Consider the following 26,676-nt stretch of genomic DNA (forward strand, 5'->3'; position numbering starts at 1 on the left):
ATTTGAAATGTAAGATATTTTAAAGTTTAAAGGGGGTGGGGGGAGATCCAGAAGCATACAAGTACATAAAATGATTAAAGGTTATGTAGGTAGTTCCAGTTATTTTAATTAACAATTAACCCCAAAAATGAAAATTATCTAATCATTTACTCACCCTCGTGCCATTTGAGATGTGTATGACTTTCTGTCTCCTGCTGACTTGAAGACTTGAAGGCTCAAAAGGGTCGTTCCGAACAAAAGTTAGAATGTACATTTTTATCATAAAGGCCCCTTTCATAAGATTTTTAGTGAAGGCTATGTTCAAACTGTAATGCCATGCTCCCTTCAGAGTGCCTACATCAAGAGCTCTGTCTTTTGTAGTGAGTAGGGCATAGGGATGATCACTTTCGATTGGAATTCGGCCATGGATTTAACCACTGGAATCATATGGATTACTTTTATGTGGCCTTTATGTGCTTTTTGGAGCTTCAAATTCAAAGTTTTAGCCACCATTCACTTGCATTATAAGGACCTAAAAAGCTGAAATATTCTTTTAAAAATCATTGTTTGTGTTCAGCAGACTGCCCATGTCACCATGCCTAAATCCGCCACTGCTTGTGACTGAAAAATTATAAACCAATCATTAATGTTTTTCATCATGTGTTATGTTCAGCAGATTTTTTTAAAGGAAAAAAAAGTTAAAAAAATAAATAAAAAAAGAATATATACATATATATATATATATATATATATATATATATATATATATATATATATATATATATATATATATATATATATATAAGACTATAAATAAGTATTTTTAAGTATAAGTATAAATTAAGTATATTAGATTTGTCAAATTTGCTTTCACGTATATTAAATTTACCAAACAAAACCATAAGGTTTAAAATAATAAATAAATAAATAAATATGGTTAGTTTCAACAGCATGCGGAGGGGCGGCGGTCCTGCGGAGGGTTGCGGTCACATGACGAAGTGACGTCGTTTCCGGAAGAAGCCCCGTTCTGGCCGTCAGGGCAACACCTAGAAAAAAAATACACATCCCCGACGACGCGCCCGAAGCCCATAATATGGGCCCATTTTAACACTACAAACCTACGCGTGTCGCCACTTTACCCTCTAATAATACACGAGGAACCTGTTCGGTTGTGATTTAGCTCGTTTTAACGGTCGTTTGAGCCATGTCGCGGAGCGCGCTGCAGCCGAGCCAGCAGAAGCTCGCGGAGAAACTGACGATCCTCAACGACCGAGGCGTCGGGATGCTCACGCGCATCTACAACATCAAGAAGGTGAGAATAAGCGCTTCATGCATGTGTGTTACGGTGGACTGCAATAACAGACACTAATACTCATATTCACAGATAAACACTCGCATTCGATTGATTTAGGCCAGGCCCTGATTGAAAGGCACACTGTGTGTGTGTGTGTGTGTGTGTGTGTGTGTGTGTGTGTGTGTGTGTGTGTGTGTGTGTGTGTGTGTGTGTGTGTGTTCTCGTGTTCTCGTTCGTGTGTTCGTTCGATCCATGATCCATGTTTAGGTTGCATAGTGCATTGCTGTGTCTGATATAGCTCTTGCTTGATATGTAGAATAGGTTCGTGAATCGTCAGCCAAAACAGACATTATGAGTCGATCTAGTCCATAATAGTAATGCTTATGATGGCAATAGTGATGACGAGGAAGCCAAATGTCCTAGTTTTACCTCTTCCTATGAGATTGAAGCAGATGTAATGCTATGTATGCATATACTGGCAGTCTCTATTCGGGGTTAAGTGCACAAAGCCATGATTGGGCCTCTGAACACCCTCACCGTGACCCAGCTTTTAAAAGCACCTTTAATATCTCAATTGTGGATGAAAAATAGCCAATCCAGACATCACATCACACAAAAATGTAATTGTGGATAATCGGTAGCTGCTGTTGAAGACAGTCCTGGATATAATGAATATACTGTATATCTTAATGGGATCCATGTTGAAACTGATATGTTTACATTCCCATGGACCTTAGTCTTGATTCTGAGCCCTTGCACTTGCCATACATAAAGTCCAGACCACTTTTGACATATGTCAAATGTATAGGATGTTGGTGGTCAACCCCTTTCATTATTGCTGAGCTGTAATAATGTGATCATCAGTGGGTCACTATAATCTATTATGAATTAAGAGATGTTTTAAAATTTCTGGGTGAATCTGAAGGAACCTGTCTTGTCTAGTTCATATTTGACCTCAAACTTCAAATAAAAAACATACATATTGCTTAAAGAATATGAAGCCTATTTTAAGACAATTAGCCTACGATTTTTGTGATTTGTAAATTTAATGACAAATAACCCTCAGAGACAGACACAGAGAAATCGTACTTTTTTAAGCACATTTTGATTTAAGGTCACTTTAGCAAGCTGTGCTTTATTCATTAATTTTTTCCCACTAAAACGTATACAGTTTAGAGCATTATCTACAGTTTTATGTTGTTGTTTTGTTGTTATTTTATACTATTTTATATGAAAAAATAGGTATTTTTCAATTGAACATTGCAATTCTGCTTCATGGCTGTCTGAGCCAGGGCTCGACATTGAGCATTGTCATGTGTTTGTTCTCCGGACAAGTAAATTGGTCATTCACTTGTCTGAGTAAAAAAGTTATTGCAGCAAGATCTACCATGTACAATAATGGCTATATATTATCACAATACCAAAATTTCAGTAGTCGGTAGTGAAATTTGACGATTCTAAATACCAGCTTCAAAACTACAACAAATAATAACACTAGCTAATATGTTAATTATGGAAGAATGGTTTCAACTTAAGTAAATATTCAAGACTAGTAAACAGTCAGTAATAAAATAACAATAAAAACTACAAATTAAGAAAATTCAGTGCTTTGTTTAACAGCTTTAAAAGTTTTTAACAGCAGTAGGCTATCAAGTATTGAAGGAAACATTCAGAATGAAATGCAACATAAAACTGCTACTGGTCTTTACTGTATGCTTATATGAATACTTTTTAAAGCTACTATAGTTATTCATTCAAGAGCAGTGATTGTTTTCTCATTTTCTTCTTATTGATTATTATAATGACTCACTAGATGGCAGCAGGTCTGTTAGCTTACATTTTTAATACAAATCTGCTTTTTTCTCCGCTGTTTACATTCACTTTAGACATCACTCTCTGTGTTTACATGAATACCTCACCAAGACGGGCATTTTGGCAGAATTTTGAAATGTATTTGTCCGTTCAGTTGTGCATCAGGGCTCCAGACAAAAAAAAAAAAAAATGACTTAGGAGCCATTGGTTCCTTAACTGAAACATTAAGGAGCCAAATGGCTGTTTTTAGTCGCCAAATCATATAATTGCTCGATTTAGATTGTTGTTCAGAAGCAAGATAGAAAGCAGAAGACAGCTGATAACCCATTAATTGGAGGTTTAATAAACAGTACATATAGTTGAGAAGATACGTAAGTTTGCATTCTCCTTTTGTATTTAGTATTGCCCTTCAGAATCTACATAAGCAGATATTTACATAAATCATAGTATGTATATGCATATACAGTTGTGCTCAAAAGTTTGCATACCCTGGCAGAAATTGTAAAATTTTGGCATTGATTTTGAAAATATGACTGATCATACAAAAAAACTGTCTTTTATTGAAGGATAGTGATCATATGAAACCATTTATTATCACATAGTTGTTTGGCTCCTTTTTAAATCATAATGATAACAGAAATCACCCAAATGGCCCTGATCAAATGTTTACATACCCTTGAATGTTTGGCCTTGTTACAGACACACAAGTGACACACACAGGTTTAAATGGCAATTAAAGTTTAATTTCCCACACCTGTGGCTTTTTAAATTGCAGTTAGTGTCTGTGTATAAATAGTCAATGAGTTTGTTAGCTCTCACATGGATGCATTGAGCAGGCTAGATACTGAGCCATGAGAGCAAAAGAACTGTCAAAAGACCTGCGTAACAAGGTAATGGAACTTTATAAAGATGGAAAAGGATATAAAAAGATATCCAAAGCCTTGAAAACGCCAGTCAGTACTGTTCAGTCACTTATTAAGAAGTGGAAAATTCGGGGATCTCTTGATACCAAGCCAAGGTCAGGTAGACCAAGAAAGATTTCAGCCACAACTGCCAGAAGAATTGTTCGGGATACAAAGAAAAACCCACAGGTAACTTCAGGAGAAATACAGGCTGCTCTGGAAAAAGACGGTGTGGTTGTTTCAAGGAGCACAATACGACGATACTTGAACAAAAATGAGCTGCATGGTCGAGTTGCCAGAAAGAAGCCTTTACTGTGCCAATGCCACAAAAAAGCCCGGTTACAACATGCCCGACAACACCTTGACACGCCTCACAGCTTCTGGCACACTGTAATTTGGAGTGACGAGACCAAAATAGAGCTTTATGGTCACAACCTTATGCGCTATGTTTGGAGAGGGGTCAGCAAGGCCTATAGTGAAAAGAATACCATCCCCACTGTGAAGCATGGTGGTGGCTCACTAATGTTTTGGGGGTGTGTGAGCTCTAAAGGCACAGGGAATCTTGTGAAAATTGATGGCAAGATGAATGCAGCATGTTATCAGAAAATACTGGCAGACAATTTGCATTCTTCTGCACGAAAGCTGCGCATGGGATGCTCTTGGACTTTCCAGCACGACAGTGACCCTAAGCACAAGGCCAAGTTGACCCGCCAGTGGTTACAGCAGAAAAAGGTGAAGGTTCTGGAGTGGCCATCACAGTCTCCTGACCTTAATATCATCGAGCTACTCTGGGGAGATCTTAAACGTGCGGTTCATGCAAGATGACCAAAGACTTTGCATGAGCTGGAGGCATTTTGCCAAGACGAATGGGCAGCTATACCACCTGCAAGAATTTGGGGCCTCATAGACAACTATTACAAAAGACTGCACGCTGTCATTGATGCTAAAGGGGGCAATACACAGTATTAAGAACTAAGGGTATGCAGACTTTTGAACGGGGGTCATTAAGTTTTTTTTTTCTTTGTTGCCATGTTTTGTTTTATGATTGTGCCATTCTGTTATAACCTACAGTTGAATATGAATCCCATAAGAAATAAAAGAAATGTGTTTTGCCTGCTCACTCATGTTTTCTTTAAAAATGGTACATATGTTGTGTGGGACTTTTAATTATAAAGAAGCCCATAATACACATGGGACTCCTATTTTGAAATGTCTGCGCTCCCAGTTGTGAACACACTGATGGATGATTTGCTGAGAAAGTGACTCTGATTCAAACTGCTAACCTGAGCTCCTGCATTCACTTCACACCCTCAGTTCTTTTCGGGTGATTCATGAAAAAGAGTCATTTGGTCATGACTCTCTTGCGCTTTCTGGGCTGTGAGGGGCTCGGCGCAAACACTGGAGGAGCTGAACATGCAGTGCCAGCGGAGGCTTTAGCCCTGAATAGGTCCAGGGGGAAGATGGTTCAAAGAGTGCCAGTCTCTGATCCAATGCCTACAGTAGATGGCGGTAATGCACTATTTTAGCTTGCGAACCGCCATTAAAAAAAGAAAGAAGACGACTCTCTCAGGTTGGGTTTGTTGTTGTGTGCGGTGCAGCGAGCTCATCAAAACAGAACGGGTGTAAAGCACCATGAGACACACTGGTGGTGTATGCTCTAAAGATGTGTTCAATAACTCACAAGATTATATCTGACGAAACCGCATATGGACACACACAATCCGACTGTCGCCAATTGTCGATTTTAAATTATTGTCGCAATAAATTATTTTTGGTCGCATTTGCGACTGTTTTAGTCGCAGTCTGGAGCCCTGATTATCTTGAGCACACACATTATGTTCAGCACACATATACGCCGCCTGTCAGTCAAACAGGGCGCAGCTGTTACTAGATCGGTAGCGAATTATAAAATTACGTGCTCTGGATTACTTTCAAAAGCAGAATAAATATATGAATTTTCTAATAAGTGACAAAGGCCTAGGCTTTCACAAATATAGCTGGTTATTGTTTTGTTATTGACGTTTTAATCAGTCTGCTTGTCTGGTCGGGCAAGTAAAATTCTCTTTCACTTGCCCCTTCAAAAATCCACTTGTCCTGGACAAGCGGACAAGCGTTAATGTCAAGCCCTGTGAGGGATAAGCATATTTTCCCCCAATTCTCATTACTGTATTGCCAAAAAAAAAAAAAAGATATAATATTTAAATGGTAAAGTGTTTATACTGCATTATAGTATTTGTTGTATTGACTTTATGCTTATTTAAATGAGAAAAATAAATATATATATAAGGATGAGGATCACAACTGAGAATAATTGGAATTACAAAAAAAAAAAAAAAGTAAATTTCCATATGCATACAGTTCTAAGAATTTTGGTGGGAAATGTGCTTAATTGCATGAAAATAATGTCATAATGCAAAATAATAATAATCTGAATGATCCTAAAACAGTCTTCATTTTCTTGTTGCAAATTATAACTTCTGTTTATTTTTATTTTTTTTTCTTTTGGGGTGAAATAGATGCTTATACATTCTTGACTTTCAGGGGCTTGAAGTAATAGGAAAATGAGAGCCTTGCACACAAAGTAAAGCCTGTCAATTCTAGTCTGTGTATTTAATTATTTCTTTCCCTTTGCTACTTTTGCACTTCTTAGGCCTTTGAAAAAGGCTTGGCACTGAGACTAGCAGCAGTGGAAGCATTCCAGATCACAGAAGACAGTGGGCTAGTGGAGGACCATCACTGTTAGCTTGGGATGCTCCGATCAGGATTTTTTACAGCTGATTACAGATTTTCATGTCATTTGATTGGCCGATCCCGATCATAATCATAACCTTTTATCAGGAGCTCTGTCATAACTGGTTATAAGTTTTCTGCTTACTGTCACTATTAACTGAATTTCCGTGTTGGTAATACAGTAGTTGTTGCCTAGTTTATGCTGACAAAAATACTGTAGGCTGGTTAATAGACAATCAAACACAAAAATATAAATGTTAAATCTCAAAATATTCTCTATATTTGGATAGATAGCCCTATATTAAAGAATGAGGCTTAGTGTCAAGCTGAAGTCGAACTGATAACCCAATTAAACTTAATTTGACATTTTTGGTTATTTATTAATTTTCACTATTTCATTCAATTATTGTTATTTATAATTTTATTACATCATAGCATTGTATCTAAATTTTGTGTATAAAATTAATATATTTATAAATTTGTTCACTGTCTCATTTCGTTGGATGTTGGCAATATTAGTTCCACTTAAACTTGTTTCCACTGGAGCTTTAATAATCAAGTTTGTTGTCTTACAAAATATTTGCCAGTATCACAAAGCAGTCATAGTGTCGAACACTTTCGTATTCGCTAACAGTGTAAATGGTATACTTTGAAAGGCTGAACGCTCAACTGCAAAGTACAGTGCCCTCCATACGTATCTAGACATTGAGACACTTTTCATAATTCTGGATCTGTACACCACCACAATTCATTTTAAATGAAGCAATCAATATGTTATAAATGTACAGACTGTCAGCTTTAATGTGAAGTTATTTGCATCTAAATTGGGTAAACGGTTTAGGAGTTAAAGCACAAGTTACAGACCTCCCATTTTCAGGGGCTCAAAAGTACAAACTAACATAATCATAAATAAAATGATCGTTCTTAATACTTCATTAGCAAAAATCATTAGCAGTGAATGACTGTCTGAACCCATTTATATCACCATATTATGGGTGTCCTCCCTAGTGATGCTTTGCAGGCCTTTACTGCAGTTGTCTTAAGTTGCTGCTTGTTTTGGGTCTTTCTGCTTTCAGTCTTTCTCTTCAGCAAGTTAAATGCATGTTCTGTTGGGTTGAGGTCAGGTGACTGACTCAGCCATTGAAGAATATTCCACTTCTTTGCCTTGAAAAGCTCTTTGGTTGCTTTCACAGTATGTTTTGGGTCACTGTCCATCAATACTGTAAAGTGCCGTCATCTCAGTTTTGCAGTATTTGGCTAAATCTGAGCTGAAAGTATAGCCTTAAACACTTCAGAATTCACACTGCTGCTTCTGTCAGCAGTTATATCATCAACAAACACTAGTGAACCAGTTTCATTGGCGGCCATACATGTCCATGCCGTAACACTGCCTCCACCATGTTTCACAGGTGATGTGGTATGCTACGGTCATAAGCCATTCCTTTCCTTCTCCATACTCTGCCCATAATTCTGGCCAAAAAATGGTACAGGTTCATCTTCGTTTCATCCATCCAAAGAAAAGTGTTCTAGAATTTGGCCGGCTTTTTTGATATGCTTTCTGGCAGTCTAAGCTGGCCTTTCTATTATTGAGGCTTACAAGCGGTTTGCACCTTCTGGTAAACCCACTGTATTTAATTTCATGAAGTCTTCTCTTGATTGTAGACTTTGACAATGATACGCCTACCTCCTGGAGAGTGTTCTTGACATGGCTTGATGTTGTGAAGTGTTTTTTCTTCACAGAGGAAAGAATTTTGTGATCCTCTACCACTGTTGTCTTCCGTGGTTGTGCAGGCCTTTGGGTGTTGCCGAGTTTTATTGAAAGTTTACAGCAACAGCTTCCAAATGCAAGTTCCACATTTGGAATCAGTTCCAGACCTTTTAACTGCTTAATTTGTAATGAAATAACCTGGTAACAGCCCATACCTGGCCATAAAACTGCTTCTTAGTCAATTGTCCAGTTACTTTTGAGCCTCTGAAAATGGGGGGTGTATGTATGTAAAATGCTGTAATTCCTGAACCATTCACCCAATTTGGATGTAAATCCCTCCAAATTTAATCACATATTGATATCTTCATTTCAAATCTATTGTGATTGCGTACAGAGACAAAATTATGAAAAGTGTTTTACGGACCAAATACTTATTGAGGGCACTGCCTTTAGACCCCATTTCCACCTGGTATTAAGATACGTCTCGGGAGATGTAACATGAACAAGAAATGTGCCTATATTACAGGTGAATACTGATTTGAATGAGAAATAAATGAAAATACACTTGCATAAACTGTATGGTGCCCATTTATATGTTTACGGTAATCCTGATGACTTGCTATCGCTAACAGAGAGAGAATAATGAACTTCAAACAGCTGTGATAATGCGTTAAACCAAAATGAGGCGATAAACATCGTGTAACGAAAAATAAACAACAAAACGCTCAATACAAACCCTAATCTCTGTAAACATGGTGTAATATTTATGCTAGCAGCAAGAATGCGAGTGCACCCGTGGTTTGTGTGATTATGTGTGTGTGTTTGCATGCGCTTATGCGCGTTACATTCACAGATGCTTGTTACAGCGCTCATTTCTAACAGTTCCACTGTATAACTTATGAAATGTGAACACAACAATCATAATGGAAATAGGTAATATCATACAGATTAAATAGTCATGAGTCATAACTTTAGAAAAGTCTCAACTCGTAAAATACAACAAGCAGATTCATTTCACTCACAAACGAGTTTTTAGCCATCTTGAGTCACTCTGTGAAAATATTTCTATGAACCGTTAGGTTCTTTTGGGGCTTGTTTTGCAAGTAACGATGTGCAATTTCTCACATTCTGTTTATGTTTCATGAAGTAATAAGTGAAAATGATCACCCCCAAGTAACATACATACATGTTTTTGTCGCATTTTCATTTATTGCCTCGTGAAATATAAACAGAATATGGGAAATGGCAAGTCGTTACTTACAGCAGATGAAAACAACGTAACAAGGTGCAAAGATGTTAAAATAATCCTCACAGAACAACATAAGCTTGGCTTTCATTCACACAGACACGCTGTGGCTGTGTCTCGTTTGGAAGGCTGCGTCCTCCGGAGGTCGCATTTGTCGGCCGCATACATCATCGAGGCTGTGTCGTTTCAGAAAAGCGAGTAGGACACTTCGAATGCAGCCTTCGAATGCGACCTTCTTTCCCGGGAATTCAGAGGATGCATGAGGTATATCCTTCGTGGGCACTCACAACCCACAATTCTTTGCTTCAATGGAAATGTCAAAAAAAAATTACGCCAAGTAAATATGATGTTCAAACGCAAGGAATGTTAATTCCCAAGTTGAAGTACCTCAGTAGATGGGTGCAGAGTATATAATATGTGTAATTATATTAATATATAATTAAAATAAATATTATAGACTAAAAGTACACCTGTAAAATCAATTTTCTTTTCTCTTTACATCATTATAACGCTCCTAAATTTTACCTAATACATTCCCTTCTAAAGGGACTTTGTTCCCTTCTCACTCAAAGCGCTCGCGCTTGTTAAAGAGTGGTGTGCTGTAATAGCAACCATGATAAGTCCTGTTTCCGTTTGTCCTACGAAGGCCATCTCGTTTAAACGAGGCTTGTTTAAAGGAGGACGCTCAGTATACCACAGTCTTCAAAGGACGCATCCTGCACGCGCACTGTCGCTTGAAGCTGCCCAAGTTCCTGCCTGAAGGAAAGAAGCCGCAGGCAGTCAGAGAATATACCATAACAAATTATCGGCGAAAATATCGGCGGTAATTCCATTATCGGTGCGATAATAATATTTTTATTTTCTCAGTTATCGGCCAATAATATATCGGCCGCCGATATATCGTGCATTCCTAGATCACGTGTTCAGGCGAGACACATCGCTGTTTACACCTGGTCACTTAAATGCGTCTCCTGTAACCACTTGTGTTCAGATTTGGAGGGGAGGGTCTCTGTTTCATGACGACATATATCAGTCACCTTGTCAGTGTGTTACTGCATAATATTAAAGTGCAACAAAGTCAGAAAAGACAAAGAAAGCGAGAAAAAAATGGCACGTTGTTTATCCCAGATGTGGTTGAAATTTACACACAAACGCAACATGTCAAGCAGAATTATCCGTTATTTTAGTGGATTATCTGTATTCAAGGAGTTTCAGGTGTTCGTGCTTGTCATCTGTGTTGAAATCAGACACACTAAAGAAGATCCGTGATGTTCTCGTGATTGTCTATGTATCCGCTTTTTAACATTTTCAGATCGGACAGTTATTTAATTTTAAAACTGCTTGTAAATGGCAAAGTTTAAACTCTTGTTTTAGCCCAGCAGTTGATTGACTGGTGAGGGGCAGCGTTTCACTGCTTCCAGTACACATACAGGACGGATCATCGTTTACACTTCAAATGCGATCTGTTCACATGCGTTTTTGACCACATTCGTATGTAGTTTTGTGATCCGATCACAAAATGTTTTAGACCTGTATTTAAGGCTGACCACATTTGATCAGATCACTCGAAACGCATCTTAATACCTGGTGGAAACGGTGTCATCGATTGCAAGAAGGTCTCTGGAGTGCCGTCTGTCTCTCCATGCCAACTGATTTCACTTCTCTATATGTCTGACCTCACTCTTTGAAATAAGCATAGAATGTAAATACAGCAATACCGTCTATCCAAAATATTAGTCATATTCTTTCATTCTTGTTAACTCCTATTGACAATTTACATTCAGAATACATTGAAGAGCACACTCTGGTCATTTTCACTGAAAGTAAAAGATGCTTTGAATTTACATGATATAATCATGTACATCGGTTTCACATGAATCAATTAAGTTACATCAACAATATGTTTTCTTGGTTTTGTTTATTAATTATTTGTCAATTGTTTTTTTGTTTTTTTAAGTAATTTCAAAATAATAGCTATTTTTAATGACCCAATTAAGTAGCCTCAAAGTGATTTTATATATGTCCCTGACATAATTTCTTTAGCTTTACATAATCTTTTTGTGTCACATAACTGATTTATATAATATGTTTATGCTAGTTAGCAACATAGGCCTACAGCATGTTCTTTGCATACCCTTCCTCAACTTAAGCAAAAGCTCCACTCTTCACCCCATGGGTAAACCAATGTAACAGAATCTGTTGTAAATCCCAAAATAACTGAACATTAAACACTAGTCTCCCCCTTTTCTCATCTTGCTCAAAAAGCACATACAATAACACTTCAACATTTTTACTCTCCCCATCAATTCCACACAAAGCATGCTGGGAAATACAAATTCCCAGCCCAGTTTCAGTTGTCAACAAAAATGATTAATGTAGTCCCAACACAAATGGATTTAGTAAAATTCAGTAAACAAAAATTAAAGTAGGCCTAGATTAAATGCAATGTAATTACAAAATGTTCAAAAGAATTGTTGCATTAGCTCATTTTAATTAAGTAAATTGAATGAGCTTAAAATAATTTTGCACTGTTGTTGAACATACTTGATTGGTTCACACTTCACAGTCACCCTATATAATTTAATGTAGTAGAGTTCACAGTTTAGAGAATTATTTTAATCGAAAGCAAGAAGCACAATTTGTTGTATAGATCACAAATAATAAGACTGATTAAATCTGACAACCTGTGTTTTCCAATTTTTTTCAGTGTGTTGACTGAACTAGTCAAGTGTGACTGCCCATTTATTTTATTTTTTCTGTCTAATTTAGTTGAGAGATTGCTCTTCCACAGGACTAGAAATTGAAATACAGGCTTTTGGTAGTCCTGTTGCCTAGCAACTGGCAGGCATTGCATTGAGTGTTCTAAGATCTGTGTGGCGTTGTGTTGGATACGGACAGGCAGTTTAGATCTCTTTTGATAGTGAGTTCCAGAAATTCCAGAATTCCAATGTTTTTATTGTTTTTGCTGTTTTGTAATGCTTGATTAGTTAATTACAACCCAAAAGAATTTGACACTTGCTGTTCATATGGGGGGGGGGGGGGTATTAGGGTTTGTGCTGTAGCAAAGACATCTCCGCGCTCTTAAAGGCACCTCCGTTCTATGCACATCAGTATACTGTATCATCAGTAGACATACTGTACATTCATAGCTTCTCTTATCTTGCTTGTGCAGTTTAAGCCCAAACTGATAATTGCTCTTACTGGTTTTGTTTTAAGCACAAGTTGTGCAATGCCTGCAGCATAAAAGTTGGTAGCAAAATGTTGCCACAGGAAATGACAGCAGAACCCTTCCCTGGAAACCACCTCAGGAAGCGTGCTCTTATCTTACAAAATGTTTAGCTAGATCAGGGGTCGCAACCTATGGCATACGTGCCAACATTGGCACATGGAGGGTTAATCACTGGCACGCCAGCAACGGCACAGCCATTGACCAGGAAAATAAAAAATTGCACTCCATGTCAAAAAGGTTGCCGACCCATGCCCTATGTACCTCTTTTCCACTGAAATGGAGCTGTTGCCGGCTCCGATTCCCAATCTAGAATACTTCTGTGTTGTTCTGGGCTGGAAAAATGAAGAAACCTCCCTTAAATCTGCTAGTCTCGAACAAGAATGCGCTAATGTTAAAAAATCCATTCTGGCGAATGCTTGTAAAATAATGTAACATGTTCCGGTTTTGTCCTCAAGGGTAATCTGTAGGCCTACAACCAGTAATGTTGCAGGTGTTTACATAGAATGGCTCTCATTAGCTAGTCATCGATAGTCTCGGTTATTTGTAAATCTAGAAGCAAGATAATGGCCAGGAGCGTTCATGCGATCAGGGTGAAGGGAAGACCATTTTCGTATTTCCAGTGGATGTGCGAGTAAGTTTTAATAACCCACCACCACACATACAAATTCTCTGGTAATGATTGCATTATAATACAGCAACCGAATGATTTTCATGACATTCAGTTTCGTTAACGGTTCTTGAACTTGCATTCTTCCGTCAATGCGGACAGAAAACTGGAATAAAATTCTTAGTGTTTCATGTACTCTCATTAAGCTCCGCAGCAACCCTCACTGCTTTGTGTATCTTCAGCGTGAGACATAAAGCTCTACCAGAGTAGACCGATTCCCAATCATATGACCCCATTGAGCCGGGTATTTTGAATCTACAGCACAAGACATAACATGCATTTACATTTATGCATTTGGCAGACGCTTTTATCCAAAGCAACTTACAGTGCCCTTATTACAGGGACAGTCCCCCTGGAGCAACCTGGAGTTAAGTGCCTTGCTCAAGGACACAATGGTGTTGGCTGTGGGGATTGAACCAACAACCTTCTGCTTACCAGTGCAGTGCTTTAGTCCACTACGCCACCACCTGCGACAGTGTAGTCTGATTCCCAAGTATTCTTTTGAGCCGGTTCTTTTTAGTGAATTGACAAATACAGCGTTACCAGTGTTGTCCAATTCCCAATTGAACAGCTATATAAGCCGGCTCTTTTCAAAGAATCAGTTGGAGCTGACTGAATTAACGCACTCCAAATAAACCAAGAACTGTTACTGTGTTCTGTGTACTTACGGCTCAGGAGACTCATGAGAGTTACTTACTCGTTGTTCATATGAAAGCAATTAGTTTAAAATACAAATGTAGTTTTGTTGTAATAAGGAAATAATCTGAAAAAGAATTCTATATGGACCATCTGGCAATTAAATATTTCATAAATAATAGAATAAAACAATACAGTTCTTTAAAAAAGCAGTTTAATTTTAAACATGCTTACAGTATTGTTTATTCGTCCCTCATGTCTGTTAAATCCACTTATAAAATGCAATAAAATAATAATAATAAAAAAAAAAAAATTGGTGGTATGAAATCTGACTAGCTGGTTATTTTTTTCATTTACCAGCCACCTAAAAAGTAAATTTTGATTGCAATTTTTTTCCCCATTATATATTTAAAGGAATATTCTGGGTTCAATACAAGTTAAGCTCAATCGACAGCATTTGTGGCATAAATATTGATTACCATATAAAAAATATTTTGACCCCTCATTTTCTTTAAAAAATAAAAAAAGTTACAGTGAGGCACTTACAATGGATATGAATGGGGCCAATTTTTAGAGGGTTTAAAGGCTGTAATTTGTATATTGTGGTAGTCAATATTATGCCACAAATGCTGTTGATTGAGCTTAACTTGTATTGAACGCGTAATATTCCTTTAAATAACTTCTGGCTGTTACATCAAAAGCTTGTGATGGCATAAAGACATTACAAAGGCCATGATGCAGCAGGTTTGTTTGTGGGCAGCTATGTAATAATGTGATCAATTATGTCATCGTCCACCACTCACTTGACGGTGGAAAAGGGGTAAGAGACTATATAGAGAATCCAGACAGATTTGTGGTGGAAAAAAATAAACGCTTGTATTTTTTCAAGAGGTAGGCCTGTACCACCCAGGGTAGTTTTGAGTTCAAATGATCAAGCACATTTAGCAGTCTCATCTGCATTGCTTGATATGGTTCTAGTACCTTCACCTTCTTTTATTTCACTTCTGATTGGCCACTGCAGGTATGTACTGGTAAAAACACTTATGGCAGAAACACTAACAAAATGTTGCACATTTGCACCATTAGTATTCATTTAAACCATACAACCACACTGAATTATATTTCCTGTTTGAAGTTTGTGGAATTAAAGAGAAAAACGATTTGGTTAATAATTTACAGTTTGTTTTGAGTGATTGAAATGACATGGATAGGCCAAGACGAGTTCATCTTTGTGTTGTGAAAGGATTTGTAACAGTCTGAAATCATTGGTGGTCAGGAGTAATTCTGTGCATGAGATAATTTGATGCATTTAACCAGATAATAATGACATTTTTGTTTGTTTGCCTGCTCGCTCTGTTTTTGCAGTGTGTGTGTTTCTGTTTGTCATTCTTTTATAAGTTCAGATCTGTTTTCGGTCATTTTGTGAACATGTTGGCCTTGGTTCCCTTTTACTTGCATGTATTATGTTTCGTTGACTAATCACAAACTTCCTGGTCTTATCTTGAACATGGAATTCTGAACTCAGCCCACAGTGTTCCTGCTACCGGAGGAGTGAATTCTGCATGGTGTCAATGTTAGCTCTGGGAACGACTGCCTCTCAATGCACTATGTGACCCAACTGACCCCTTGCGTCCCTCCTTAGGATCCGAACCAACACACTAACCAGAACGACTTACAATTAGTTCCCAAAGCTAATTTGTTTTGAAGTGAACATGCATGGTAGACGTTGGAACCTGTGTTTATGTGTAATTTTCTCTCTTTCTGTTACAATGCTTCCCCCAGCAAGGACAAGTTTGGAAGGTTTGCACAGCTTTTCACCTTCCTAAAATCTCAGTACCCCCCCCCCCCCCCCCCCCTCTCCCCCCACCCTTGCTCTCCTACCAGTCTCATGTCCCATGACCTTTCTGTACACAACTCACAAAAAGGCCCTTCCCAAACTGTAGCACCAGCAGGACTCTTCCGTTTAATCTGTTTTTAAATAGATTTTTTTCAATTTATGTTTGTTGGTAATTAGTGGAGTGAGTTTTGTTTTGATTGTTGCTTTACGAGCTCGATCTTATGCCAGCCTTACAGATAAAGAGTTGTGTATGTAACTAGGGCTGGGCGATATTGCTAAAACAATATATTTTTCAATATACATATATACACTCACCGACCACATTTTTAGGTGCACCTGTACACCTACTTACTCATGCGATTATCTAATCAGCCAATCATGTGGCAGCCGTGCAGTGCATAAAATCATGTAGATACGGGTCAGGACCTTTAGTTAATGTTCACATCAACCATCAGAATGGAGAAAAAATGTGATCTCAGTGATTTCGACTGTGGCATGATTGTTGGTGTCAGACGGGCTGTTTTGAGTATTTCTGTTAACTGCTGATCTCCTGGGATTTTCATGCACAACAGTCTCTAGAATTTACTCAGTGCCAAAAACAAAAAACATCCAGTGAGCGTCAGTACTGTGGACGGAAACGCCTTCAACGGAGAATGGCCAGACTGGTTCAAACTGACAGAAAGGCTATGGTAACTGCGATAACCTCTCTGTACAATTGTAGTGAGCAGAAGACCACGTCGGGTTCCACTTCTGACAGTCAAGAACAGAAAGCTGAGGCTGCAGTGAGCACAAGCTCACCAAAACTGGACAGTTAAAGAGTGGAAAAACATAGAAAGGTCTGATGAATCTCGATTTCTACAAAGGTACAAAGATGGCATGCCCACTGCAGCCTCTGCTTTCTGTTCTTGGCTGACAGAAGTGAAATCCAATGTAGTCTTCTGCTGTTGTAGCCCATCCGCCTCAAGGTTCGATGTGTTGTGCATTCTGAGATGTTATTCTGCTCACTACAGTTGTACAGAGTGGTTATCTGAGTTACCGTAGCCTTTCTGTCAGCTCGAACCAGTGTGGCCATTCTCCGTTGAAGGCAGTTCCGTCTGCAGAACTGCCGCTCACTGGATGTTTTTTGCACCAGTTCTGAGTAAACCCTAGAGACTGTTGTGCGTGAAAATCCCAGGAGATCAGCAGTTACAGAAATACTCAAACCAGCCTATCTGGCATCAACAATCATGCCACGGTTGAAATCAATGAGATCACATTTTTTCCCATTCTGATTGTTGAAGTAAACATTAACTGAAGCGCCTGACCCGTATGCATGATTTTATGCATTACACTGCTGCCAAACGATTGGATGATTAGATAATTGCATGAATAAGTAGGTGTACAGGTGTTCCTAATAAAGTGGTCGGTGAGTGTATATGAGTGCACTTTTTTTTTTTTTTTTTTTTTTTTTTTTACTGTTATGAAGTAAATTAAAAATATTTAATGCAAGAAGTAAAATACATTAAAAATCTAGTCAGCAATAATCAAGACATGTTTTCCACACTGTTCTTCATTAAAAGAATGCAAGGAAAAATTATATTTAATTATTTTAATTTATATGCACCAATATAACAATACTTAAGAATATAAATTCTTATCCACATATATTTTACAAAAACATTTTAAGATATAAAAAATGGCACACAGAAGCAGAATATTTTTAAGTCATGGCACAATTATTTTTATATATATTTTTTTAATCAGTTATGAATCGATTAATTGAAATGGCTGTTTGAACGGATTCACAGAAATGAATGGACACTTTTAGAACATTTCTGCCTCTGTTCCATACTTGCAAGAAAGAATCACAAAACCATTTAAATGATGCTGTTTTTAGGAAACTTAATGGATAAATAAAATTATTGAGATATTCAATTGTTGATTAATTTTATATTGCCAGAAAATCATCATGGATATATAATGAATATTTAATATATCGCCCAGCACTATGTGTAACTACAAACTTTTGCTTAGCCCATATTTTATTTGAGTAATATTATTATTATTAATGCATGAGGCTTATTTTTCTTTAATTTTCAATTTTTTTTCCTTATTTGTTTTATTTTTGCCATCCTCTTTATTTTGCTGCAAGTTTGCTTAAACTGCAAAACAGTTCAGCACCATTGGATGTCAGTAGTAAAAAAAACATAGGCAGCAATAGTTTATAAGATTTTATAAGGCATAGACTAGTATAGATTTTCTATGGGTTTATTTATTTACTTTGCTGCGATTGGCTGTGTAAATCATTATCAGTGGGTAAAGGAGTAATTTAGCTAAGTTAGCTGGTCATGTTACTTTGGGCAGTTTGGCTCGTTAGCGCAAAAGGACAGTGAATTTTGAGTGCCGATTTGAGTGCTCGTTACCCCAGTCAGTTTGCCAGCCATGCGGTGTCTTTTTTTTGGGAACGACCTAATGAGCTTCTTAAAAATCCCATGTTGTCTTACTACACCCAGAGCCTCTGTGTTTTGTCGTGCACACTGAAAAGGTGTTGAGGTTGCGTTAGCTGTAGGTGCATGTTAAGCATCATGTAAATTGTCATGTGACCATACACGCTGCCCTGCCTCAGCTGCACGTCCACTGACACGTTACAGCTCCCTAAGTCTGTAAGACACTCACCTCTTACAGAAAAATCAGACACACTTTCCAGCAAACCCACCATCTCTCTGTTTTCCTAGGACTGTTTCTGATCATACACTGCTGTCCTTGTTTCACTAACTGCTCTCCAACTTCTCACAAAGCACCTTTGAAGAGCATTCTTAAAATTCTTTCTCTCCTTTCCTCTCCTGCCTTTACCTGTCCGTCTATCTTTTCTTTCCTTCATTCACTTTCACTAGGCCTGTCGCAATTATTACATAATCCCTACATAGTGATAATTTGATCTAATCATGTTTAGTTGCTAAAACCACAATCTTGGTGTACTTTTCAATTACATAGAATAGAAATCTTTAGAATAGAAAGGGGATCCTTCTTGTGAAATGAAGGCTTGAGGGTTCAACCAGACAACTGTAAAATGCCACATGAAAGTGATGAAATTACCACAGAAATATGACATTTTTTTCTGGTCTGGATTCTAAAAAACTGAGACCGTATCACAACTAAAATGGACCAAAAAGAGAGGCATTTAATCTGGTTTAATTAAGATATATTTATTATTAATATGAATATTGTTTTAGGGATTGGCATTTTTGAGTAATTTTGTAGTCCTCTAACCCACAAAAAACTAGTAATCAATTACACGTGAATTAAAATGTACGTTAAAAATAACAAGTATGATATGTACATGAAATTTATATTTAGTTTTTTCACAAATGTTAAGAAGAGCGGTTTCAAAAAAGATAACTTCAACAAACTATGCTTTTCTTTTGGGAGGGGAAAATGAAATGAAGAATATGCATGAATAAAAATGGTGTAAAAAAAAAATTTACTCAATCGTAATTTACATTGAAATCAATACTGACAGCATTAGAGTAACACACAAATAAAAACTTTGAGTCTACTTTCTACATGCTATCACATTTTTATTATTTTACATGTTAATATTCAATAAAACAAGTGGTGAAAGTTGGCTTGTTATAAAATGCGCTCGTTGTTCAGAGACTTAACCTCCTGCGACCCGTTGAGTGGACGTTGTACACTGCCTGGCCAAAAAAAAAAGTCGCTGTTTGGATTTCAATAAGCAGATACTTAAGAGCTTACGATTGGATCATTATTGCAGTGATTAATGTTTCAGCTGGCAACAATTCTTTTAACCCTAACTGATGCAGTGTAACTTCTCATTTCTTTAACAACCATGTCAGAAGATGGATCCCGTGATTGTGGAAAAGTTTACTGTGTTTCAGAAGGGGCAAATTATTGGCCTCCATCAAGAAAAGAAAACATCTAAGGAGATTGCTGAAATCACTGGAATTGGGTTAAAGACTGTCCAATGCATCATTAAAACCTGGAAGGATAGTGGTGGACCGTCAGCTTCGTGGATGAAATGTGGTCGGGAAAAAATCTTGAATGATCGTGATCAGAGATCACTAAAACGCTTGAAGTCACATCATAAAAAAATCGTCAGTAGAACTCATGGCTATGTTTAATAGTGAAAGTAAGAGCATTTCCACACGCACAATGCGACGAGAACTTGCAGGATTGGGACTAAACAGCTGTGTGGCCACAAGAGAGCCACTTGTTAGTGAGGCTAATCGGAAAAAACAATTATAATTCGCTAAAATGTTGCTTTCAGAGGCTTTATATGGAGTGCATTTCAAACTGCTAAGTCATTCACTAAATAGGGAGTAAGGGAGCCTCCTATAGTGCTCTATGCAGCGAAGTGCATTCAAATCTGACCAAAAGTTCAGTTTCAGGCTGCAGATGATGTTTGGACCACTCAACATGTTGAACACATTAAAACAAATTGATGAAAAAAAAACTTTCTGTAGCTTGGTGTTATTTTATATTTCACAACTTAGACCTGTTGCCCACATATGTGGACATCAAACTTTAGGAAAAGTGTTTGCTCTAGGAAAAAATATATATATATTTATTTATTTATTTTGAGAGCAAATAGTTCCTAAAAATTGATGTCCACATATGTGGGCAACAGGTCTAAGTTGTGGAGAAAAAAATAAATAATATTTTATATATATATATATATATATATATATATATATATTTATAAAAAAATTTTTTTGCTTGTTTATTAAGTGCGACTAGTTACAAATCAAAAAGGGAAATGGAAAATGAACACCGCAGTCACGCTCTGGTCTTAGGACACAAATACACACATACTGGTCTGATAAGCTTCACGCACCGCTTCATATTTTTTCCACCATAAAAGCAGATCCTGTCCATTGTTTTGCATGACTCCAACAAGAACCGAATATGGCTTTGCTTAAAAGCACACATACCTTCATATCTTCTCTCATCGAACACCTCAACAACACGCATATCCACAGCGTCCCTCAGTGTACTCAATTGTAACTGCGAGATGGGGTGCGAGATTCAGAGGGAACAGTGTAATTCAGATAATTCAAAATTCATTTACGTGTAGGGTTTTTAATATTCAAATGATTAGTCAATTACTCGTGCACATCCCTAATTGTTTACAAGCCTTTAAGAAATCATACCTTTTATTTATGCTTCAGTGTAACTAAATTACAGTGTATTTATCTTACACTCTAAGCGACATGAACAAATAAGACATTTAAAATGAAATTGTATATTGGGATTTTTTGAATGACAATTTATAGTCATCAAAAATGCTATGATCCTGACAGCCCGATCTTTCACTCCCTTTAACGTTCCGACTCTTTCTTCTTCATTTCGCCCACTGCATCTTCTAACTGTAACCAAATCCCTGCACTGTACCTCACTGTTCATCCTCTCTGATCTGTCTCAAATGGTTTGATTCTTTGTTTCATGATCAATGGAATATCAGTCAGTTTTGTGCACGTTCATTGTGGTCCTGTTCAAGCTGTTGCACGTTTAGCAGTGATGTTTTTCCCTGTTTGTTGTAGGCCTGTGGAGATCCCAAGGCAAAGCCCTCCTACCTGATTGATAAAAACCTGGAGTCAGCCGTGAAATTCATTGTCAGAAAATTTCCCGCTGTCGAGACACGCAACAACAATGTAAGTTTCATATGATGAATCAAGTATGTTTAAGTTCTAATGACCCTGCTGATGGCATGGCATGATGTTGTTAATAATAGTAGAGTGTTTTATGAATATTATTTTTACATTATACAGAAAATTATAATTTCATTCTGTTTTTATTGTATTAAAGGTGCTGTAACCATTTTCTTTTCTTGTTTACCACAGATAAAATGTGTGTCCTTATTACCTATTTGCCCAGAGAATTAGCCCAAGTATTGCATGTTTAACCAGGGATGTCACGCAAAACTTGATAAATTCTTCCCACAATAAAGCTTCTTAATGCTATAGAGTATTATTTGCAGTAGAAATGTGGCTAACAGCTTGAAGGCACAATTGAATACAGTTCTCCTTATTTAAATCCAGTGCCGTGACCCACATTACATCATCTAATGCACGTTATTATCTCGGATGTTGGGAAAACGAGGAAAGCTGAAAGGGGCTCTAATTACAGTATCTCTATAATAGCATTAAACTCTGTAAGAAATGTGCCACTGGATATATGTTTTTTTCCTAGTTCAGTATTGGAAGTACATATGTTTAATGCTGTATCTGACCTGCCATTAGTGGTCGTTCAACAGCAAACTTGGAGAACAATAGTTTTATATTATGATAACTGTACATTTTTAGCAGACAAAAAACTTTGTATACATCCTCTGTGCTGATTTTAGGTGGAGAAGGAGACTTTGTACTGATGGGGGTTGACCTAATTGTTGTAGTAGTGGCATAAATGACAAAACATTTCTGTCTTGTGTTTCAGCAGTTTTAGTCTCCTATCTGATTACCATCATAACCTCTCCAACACCACAATCGCCAAGCCCAGTCCTTGCTGTAATAATTTTTCCTCCATTACCACAACCCTGAACATCATGCCGCCCATGCTTTGACCATCAAAGTGATTCAAACATCACTGCTATTGGTCTTTAGATATAAAGTAGTTTTGAGGTCATATTTTCCATTGTATAAACACAATGTTCTGACATGCTGCCTAACCGATACTTTTCAAACGTTTGATGTAGTGTGCGTTTTTTTTTTAAGTCATAGAACACAAGGTGGTGTCTGCACATCTGTCTTTCTTTCCAGGAACCTCAACCACAACACTACATATAATGTTTATTCTTAATGTGGATTAGTGTTTTAGTCTTTTTTTTTTTTTCTTTTTTTTTTTTAAAGACCCCATGAAATATCTTTACTGTATCATGTTTCCAAATGATATAAGAAGTTTGGGCAGGAAATATCGAAAGGCTTGTCCCTTTTTAAAAAATAGCCTTTAGTTTACATCAGATTCATGAACCATACTTTATATTGCTAGTCAGAAGAAAGTGTTGGGGAAGGCCATATTCTCATTATAATATTGTAACAGTGTCCGCACACTTTTTCAGGCGTCTTGGTTGCAGAAGTGTTTTTCCTAATAAAATTATTCATAAAAGAGTTCCAAGCCATGAACCAAACCAACCAGTTCTGAGGTGAATCACAACATTACAAACTTTAATTGGTAACACTTTACAATAAGATTCCATTTGCTAACATTATTAAACAACATTAGTTAACACAAACTAACGATAAACAACACTTTTACAGCATTTATTAATCTTAGTTTATTTCAACATACAGTAATATAATTTTAAAATTAAAAGTTGTATATGTTAACATTAGTTGTAACACTTTGCAATAAGGTTCCCTTTGTTAGCATTAGTTAAAAACATTAGTTAGCATGAACTAACAATGAACAATACTTTTTAAGCATTTATTAATCTTAGTTATTGTACATTTCAACAGAGTAATACATTTTTAAAATAAAAAATGATATGCTTTAACATTAGTTAATGTACTATGAACTAACAATGAACAGTAGTATTTTTATTAGCTGACATTAACAAAGATTAATAAATGATGTAAAAAATCTATTGTTAATTGTTAGTTCATGCTACCTAATGCATTAACTAATGTTAACGAATGGAACCTCGTTATAAAGTGTTACCACATTAGTTAATGCTCTATGAACTGACAAAGAACAGTTGTATTTTTATTAACTAACATTAACAAAGATTAATAAATGCTGTAAAATGATATTGTTCATTGTTAGTTCATGATTCCTAATGCATTAACTAATGTTAACAAATGGAACCTTATTGTAAAATGTTACCCTTTAAAGCATAAAAGTATTTGAAATCAGTCAAAAAGACAAAGGTACATGTCCGTGTACTTTAACAAGGGAATGAACTACAATTCTATGAAGCAATGCAAATGATATAATTGGGTTAAAAATGAAAAAATAAATACATTTAAAGTTGATTAGAAGTGTAGAAGTATTATTTTAATTATATTGCAAAATATTGAGAAAAATATATAAAAAAAACAAAACACAAATACATCATAAACATACTATCGAGTTACAACATCGGAGCTCACGGTAGGCCTGTCATTATATAGGTTTTGAAGTTATTTGTAATAATCAATTCCCCTATGGAAAAAGATAATGGGAGTTTTACTTTCGGAGCCAAACTGTTGCACTCTATATGGAAATTTTGCCCATGGTGTTAGTGCAAGATGCGTCACCAGTATTTTAAGTCCATATTCCCGGAAGAAAAAGGCTGTACTTTGTAAATGCGTACATCTGCTAAAAGGTTATTTTGTAATAACATTTTGTAACTTTTAGGAAGGCACAAGCACATAGATGGCCTCAAAGCAGACACAGACTTAAAGCCATAAAACATAATTTTTTATTGCATGGGGTCTTTATATAGCATATATACTTGATGTGGAATAGTTTTTGTGGTTTTAACCAAAGGACAATCCATATTACATAGAAGACACAGTTACCCTTTATTTCAGAATCTGTGGAGATCAGGCCTCAGTTGTCAAGCCTGAGGAAATGACATCAGTTCATCCTGTGTTGCTTTAGGAATGTAGGAGTGTCACGTTCCCACACCTCTACTGGTTTTTATCGTGCATTCCATCTGTCATTCAAGGTTGATCTCTGTGCACTCCAGTGGTTTTAGTGTGGGGATTTTTTTTTTTTTTTACGTGAATTTGAAATTTGACTTTATATATAAAGTACTTGTTGCCATCATATCAAACTGTTTATATGTATAATCATAGACCCTTACAGATAAAGTTCAGACTTCAGAAAAGTTTCAGTCTAGACAAGTATTTTTCCAGTTTAGATTGGGAAATGAGCTTGCGTTACGGACGTGACAAATATGGACATTGTTATAGATAAATATGATAAATATGGAGTTTTTGGGAGACCACACACTTTGTAAAAACTCTGTGAATTGAAATTCACAATCCAGATCACTTAAGAACATGTAATATTACATTTTAATTCATTGTCATTTTCAAATAAATGGGGAAAAATCGGTGTTACGGTTGTGACATCTCTTTATTGTGAAAGTAGCACTAACATCATGAGAGGAAACAATGCAAAACACATTGAAGCCTGCAGACTTCAACCTTTGAGACATTTTTATGATATCCATCAAGGCTACATAAAGGATGCAGCTGCTCAATCTGGCCCCTTTGCATGCTTTCACCAAAGAAAAGGTGGTTTGGGCTCTGCACTGACCCATTAAACCAGGAACCACTAACGTTAGAGTCTGTGGATAGGATATTGTCCGCACAAAGTACAGTTTTCAAAATGCGAAACAAAACTAAATCACAGCCTTTATAATCAACAATGTTGTCTACACTGTGTGTACAATGCGCACGTCAATGCGCAGTCACTTAATGGCCAATCCATTCCTATTTTTGTTGCACTGCAAAGCTACTCAAGTCTCTATTCTCCACGTCTGTTTGAAATAACATTTTGTTTAATGCCATAATTGTGAGTTGATTGCATTAATTTGTATTTGTTATTTATTTACCTAACTCCTGACTGTTAATTCAAGCTCATATAAATATGAAATACTTACAAAACTGTGAGTATGACTGCTGTGTGCTGCTGTGAACCAGCACAGTTCTGGTGGAAAAGGGCTGAGGATTAGTTGAGGACATTTAGGCTAAATGACAGTCAGGCTGGATTTCTGTTCATAAGCTACAGAATGTCTCTTAATTAATTTACAGAGTTTGTCGCGTAACAAATTAACCAAACGCACTATATATTTATATACGCACTGCCGTTCAAAGGTTTGGGGTTACTTGACTGAAATGTTCTCATGATCTTAAAAACCTTTTGATCTGAAGGCGTATGCTTAAATGTTTGAAATTAGTTTTGTAGGCAAAAATATAATTGTGCCAACATATTAATTTATTTCATTACAAAACTAAAATTTTATAAAAATATATATATATATATATTTTTTTTTAAATGGATGACTCGGACCGAATAATTAAGAAAAGCAGCCAATAAGTGCCCAGTATTGATGGGAACTCCTTCAATACTGTTTAAAAAGCATCCAAGGGTGATACCTCAAGAAGATGGTTGAGAAAATGCCAAAGTACATTTCTGCAAAATATAGGCAAAGGCTGGCTACTTTGAAGATGCTAAAATATAACACAGTTTTGATTTATTTATTTATTTTTTTAGTCACAACACAATTCCTATAGTTCCATTTCTGTTCTTCCATAGTTTTAATGACCTTACTATTATCCTTAAATGTGAAAAATAATAAAGAATGAGTAAGTGACCCTAAACTTTTGACCTGTAGTGTATATTTATATACACACACACCGATCAACCACAACATTAAAACCACCTGCCTAATATTGTGTAGGTCCCCCTTGTGCTGCAAAAACAGCACCAACCCACATCTCAGAATACCATTCTGAGATGCTGTTCTTCTCACCACAATTGTACAGAGCGGTTATCTGATTTACTGTAGACTTTTCAGTTCGAACCAGTCTGGCCATTCTCTGTTGACCTCTCTCATCAACAAGGCATTTCCATCCACAGAACTGCCCCTCACTGGATATTTTTGGTTTTTGGCATCATTCTGAGTAAATTCTAGAGACAGTTGTGCATG

At 36.7% G+C, this 26,676-nt stretch overlaps 1 protein-coding gene across 4 annotated transcripts in view; it reads left to right on the forward strand.

The window, feature by feature from the left end:
* The first annotated feature begins 1,002 nt into the window (after positions 1-1,002).
* The window catches only part of LOC127447371 (nck-associated protein 1), an 86,840-nt gene continuing 61,166 nt past the window's right edge, over positions 1,003-26,676 (forward strand). For 2 of the 4 annotated variants that reach the window (XM_051709193.1, XM_051709194.1), the window contains exons 1-3: positions 1,003-1,291; positions 15,986-16,003; positions 21,581-21,691. In XM_051709193.1, the coding sequence (XP_051565153.1) occupies positions 1,184-1,291; positions 15,986-16,003; positions 21,581-21,691 (237 nt within the window). In that variant the 5' untranslated portion in view covers positions 1,003-1,183. The remainder of the gene's footprint in view (positions 1,292-15,985; positions 16,004-21,580; positions 21,692-26,676) is intronic. The other 2 variants (XM_051709195.1, XM_051709197.1) reach the window with 1 other exon arrangement.

This window comes from Myxocyprinus asiaticus, chromosome 10 (assembly GCF_019703515.2).
Source record: "Myxocyprinus asiaticus isolate MX2 ecotype Aquarium Trade chromosome 10, UBuf_Myxa_2, whole genome shotgun sequence".
In the NCBI taxonomy this organism is placed as follows: Eukaryota; Metazoa; Chordata; class Actinopteri; order Cypriniformes; family Catostomidae; genus Myxocyprinus; species Myxocyprinus asiaticus.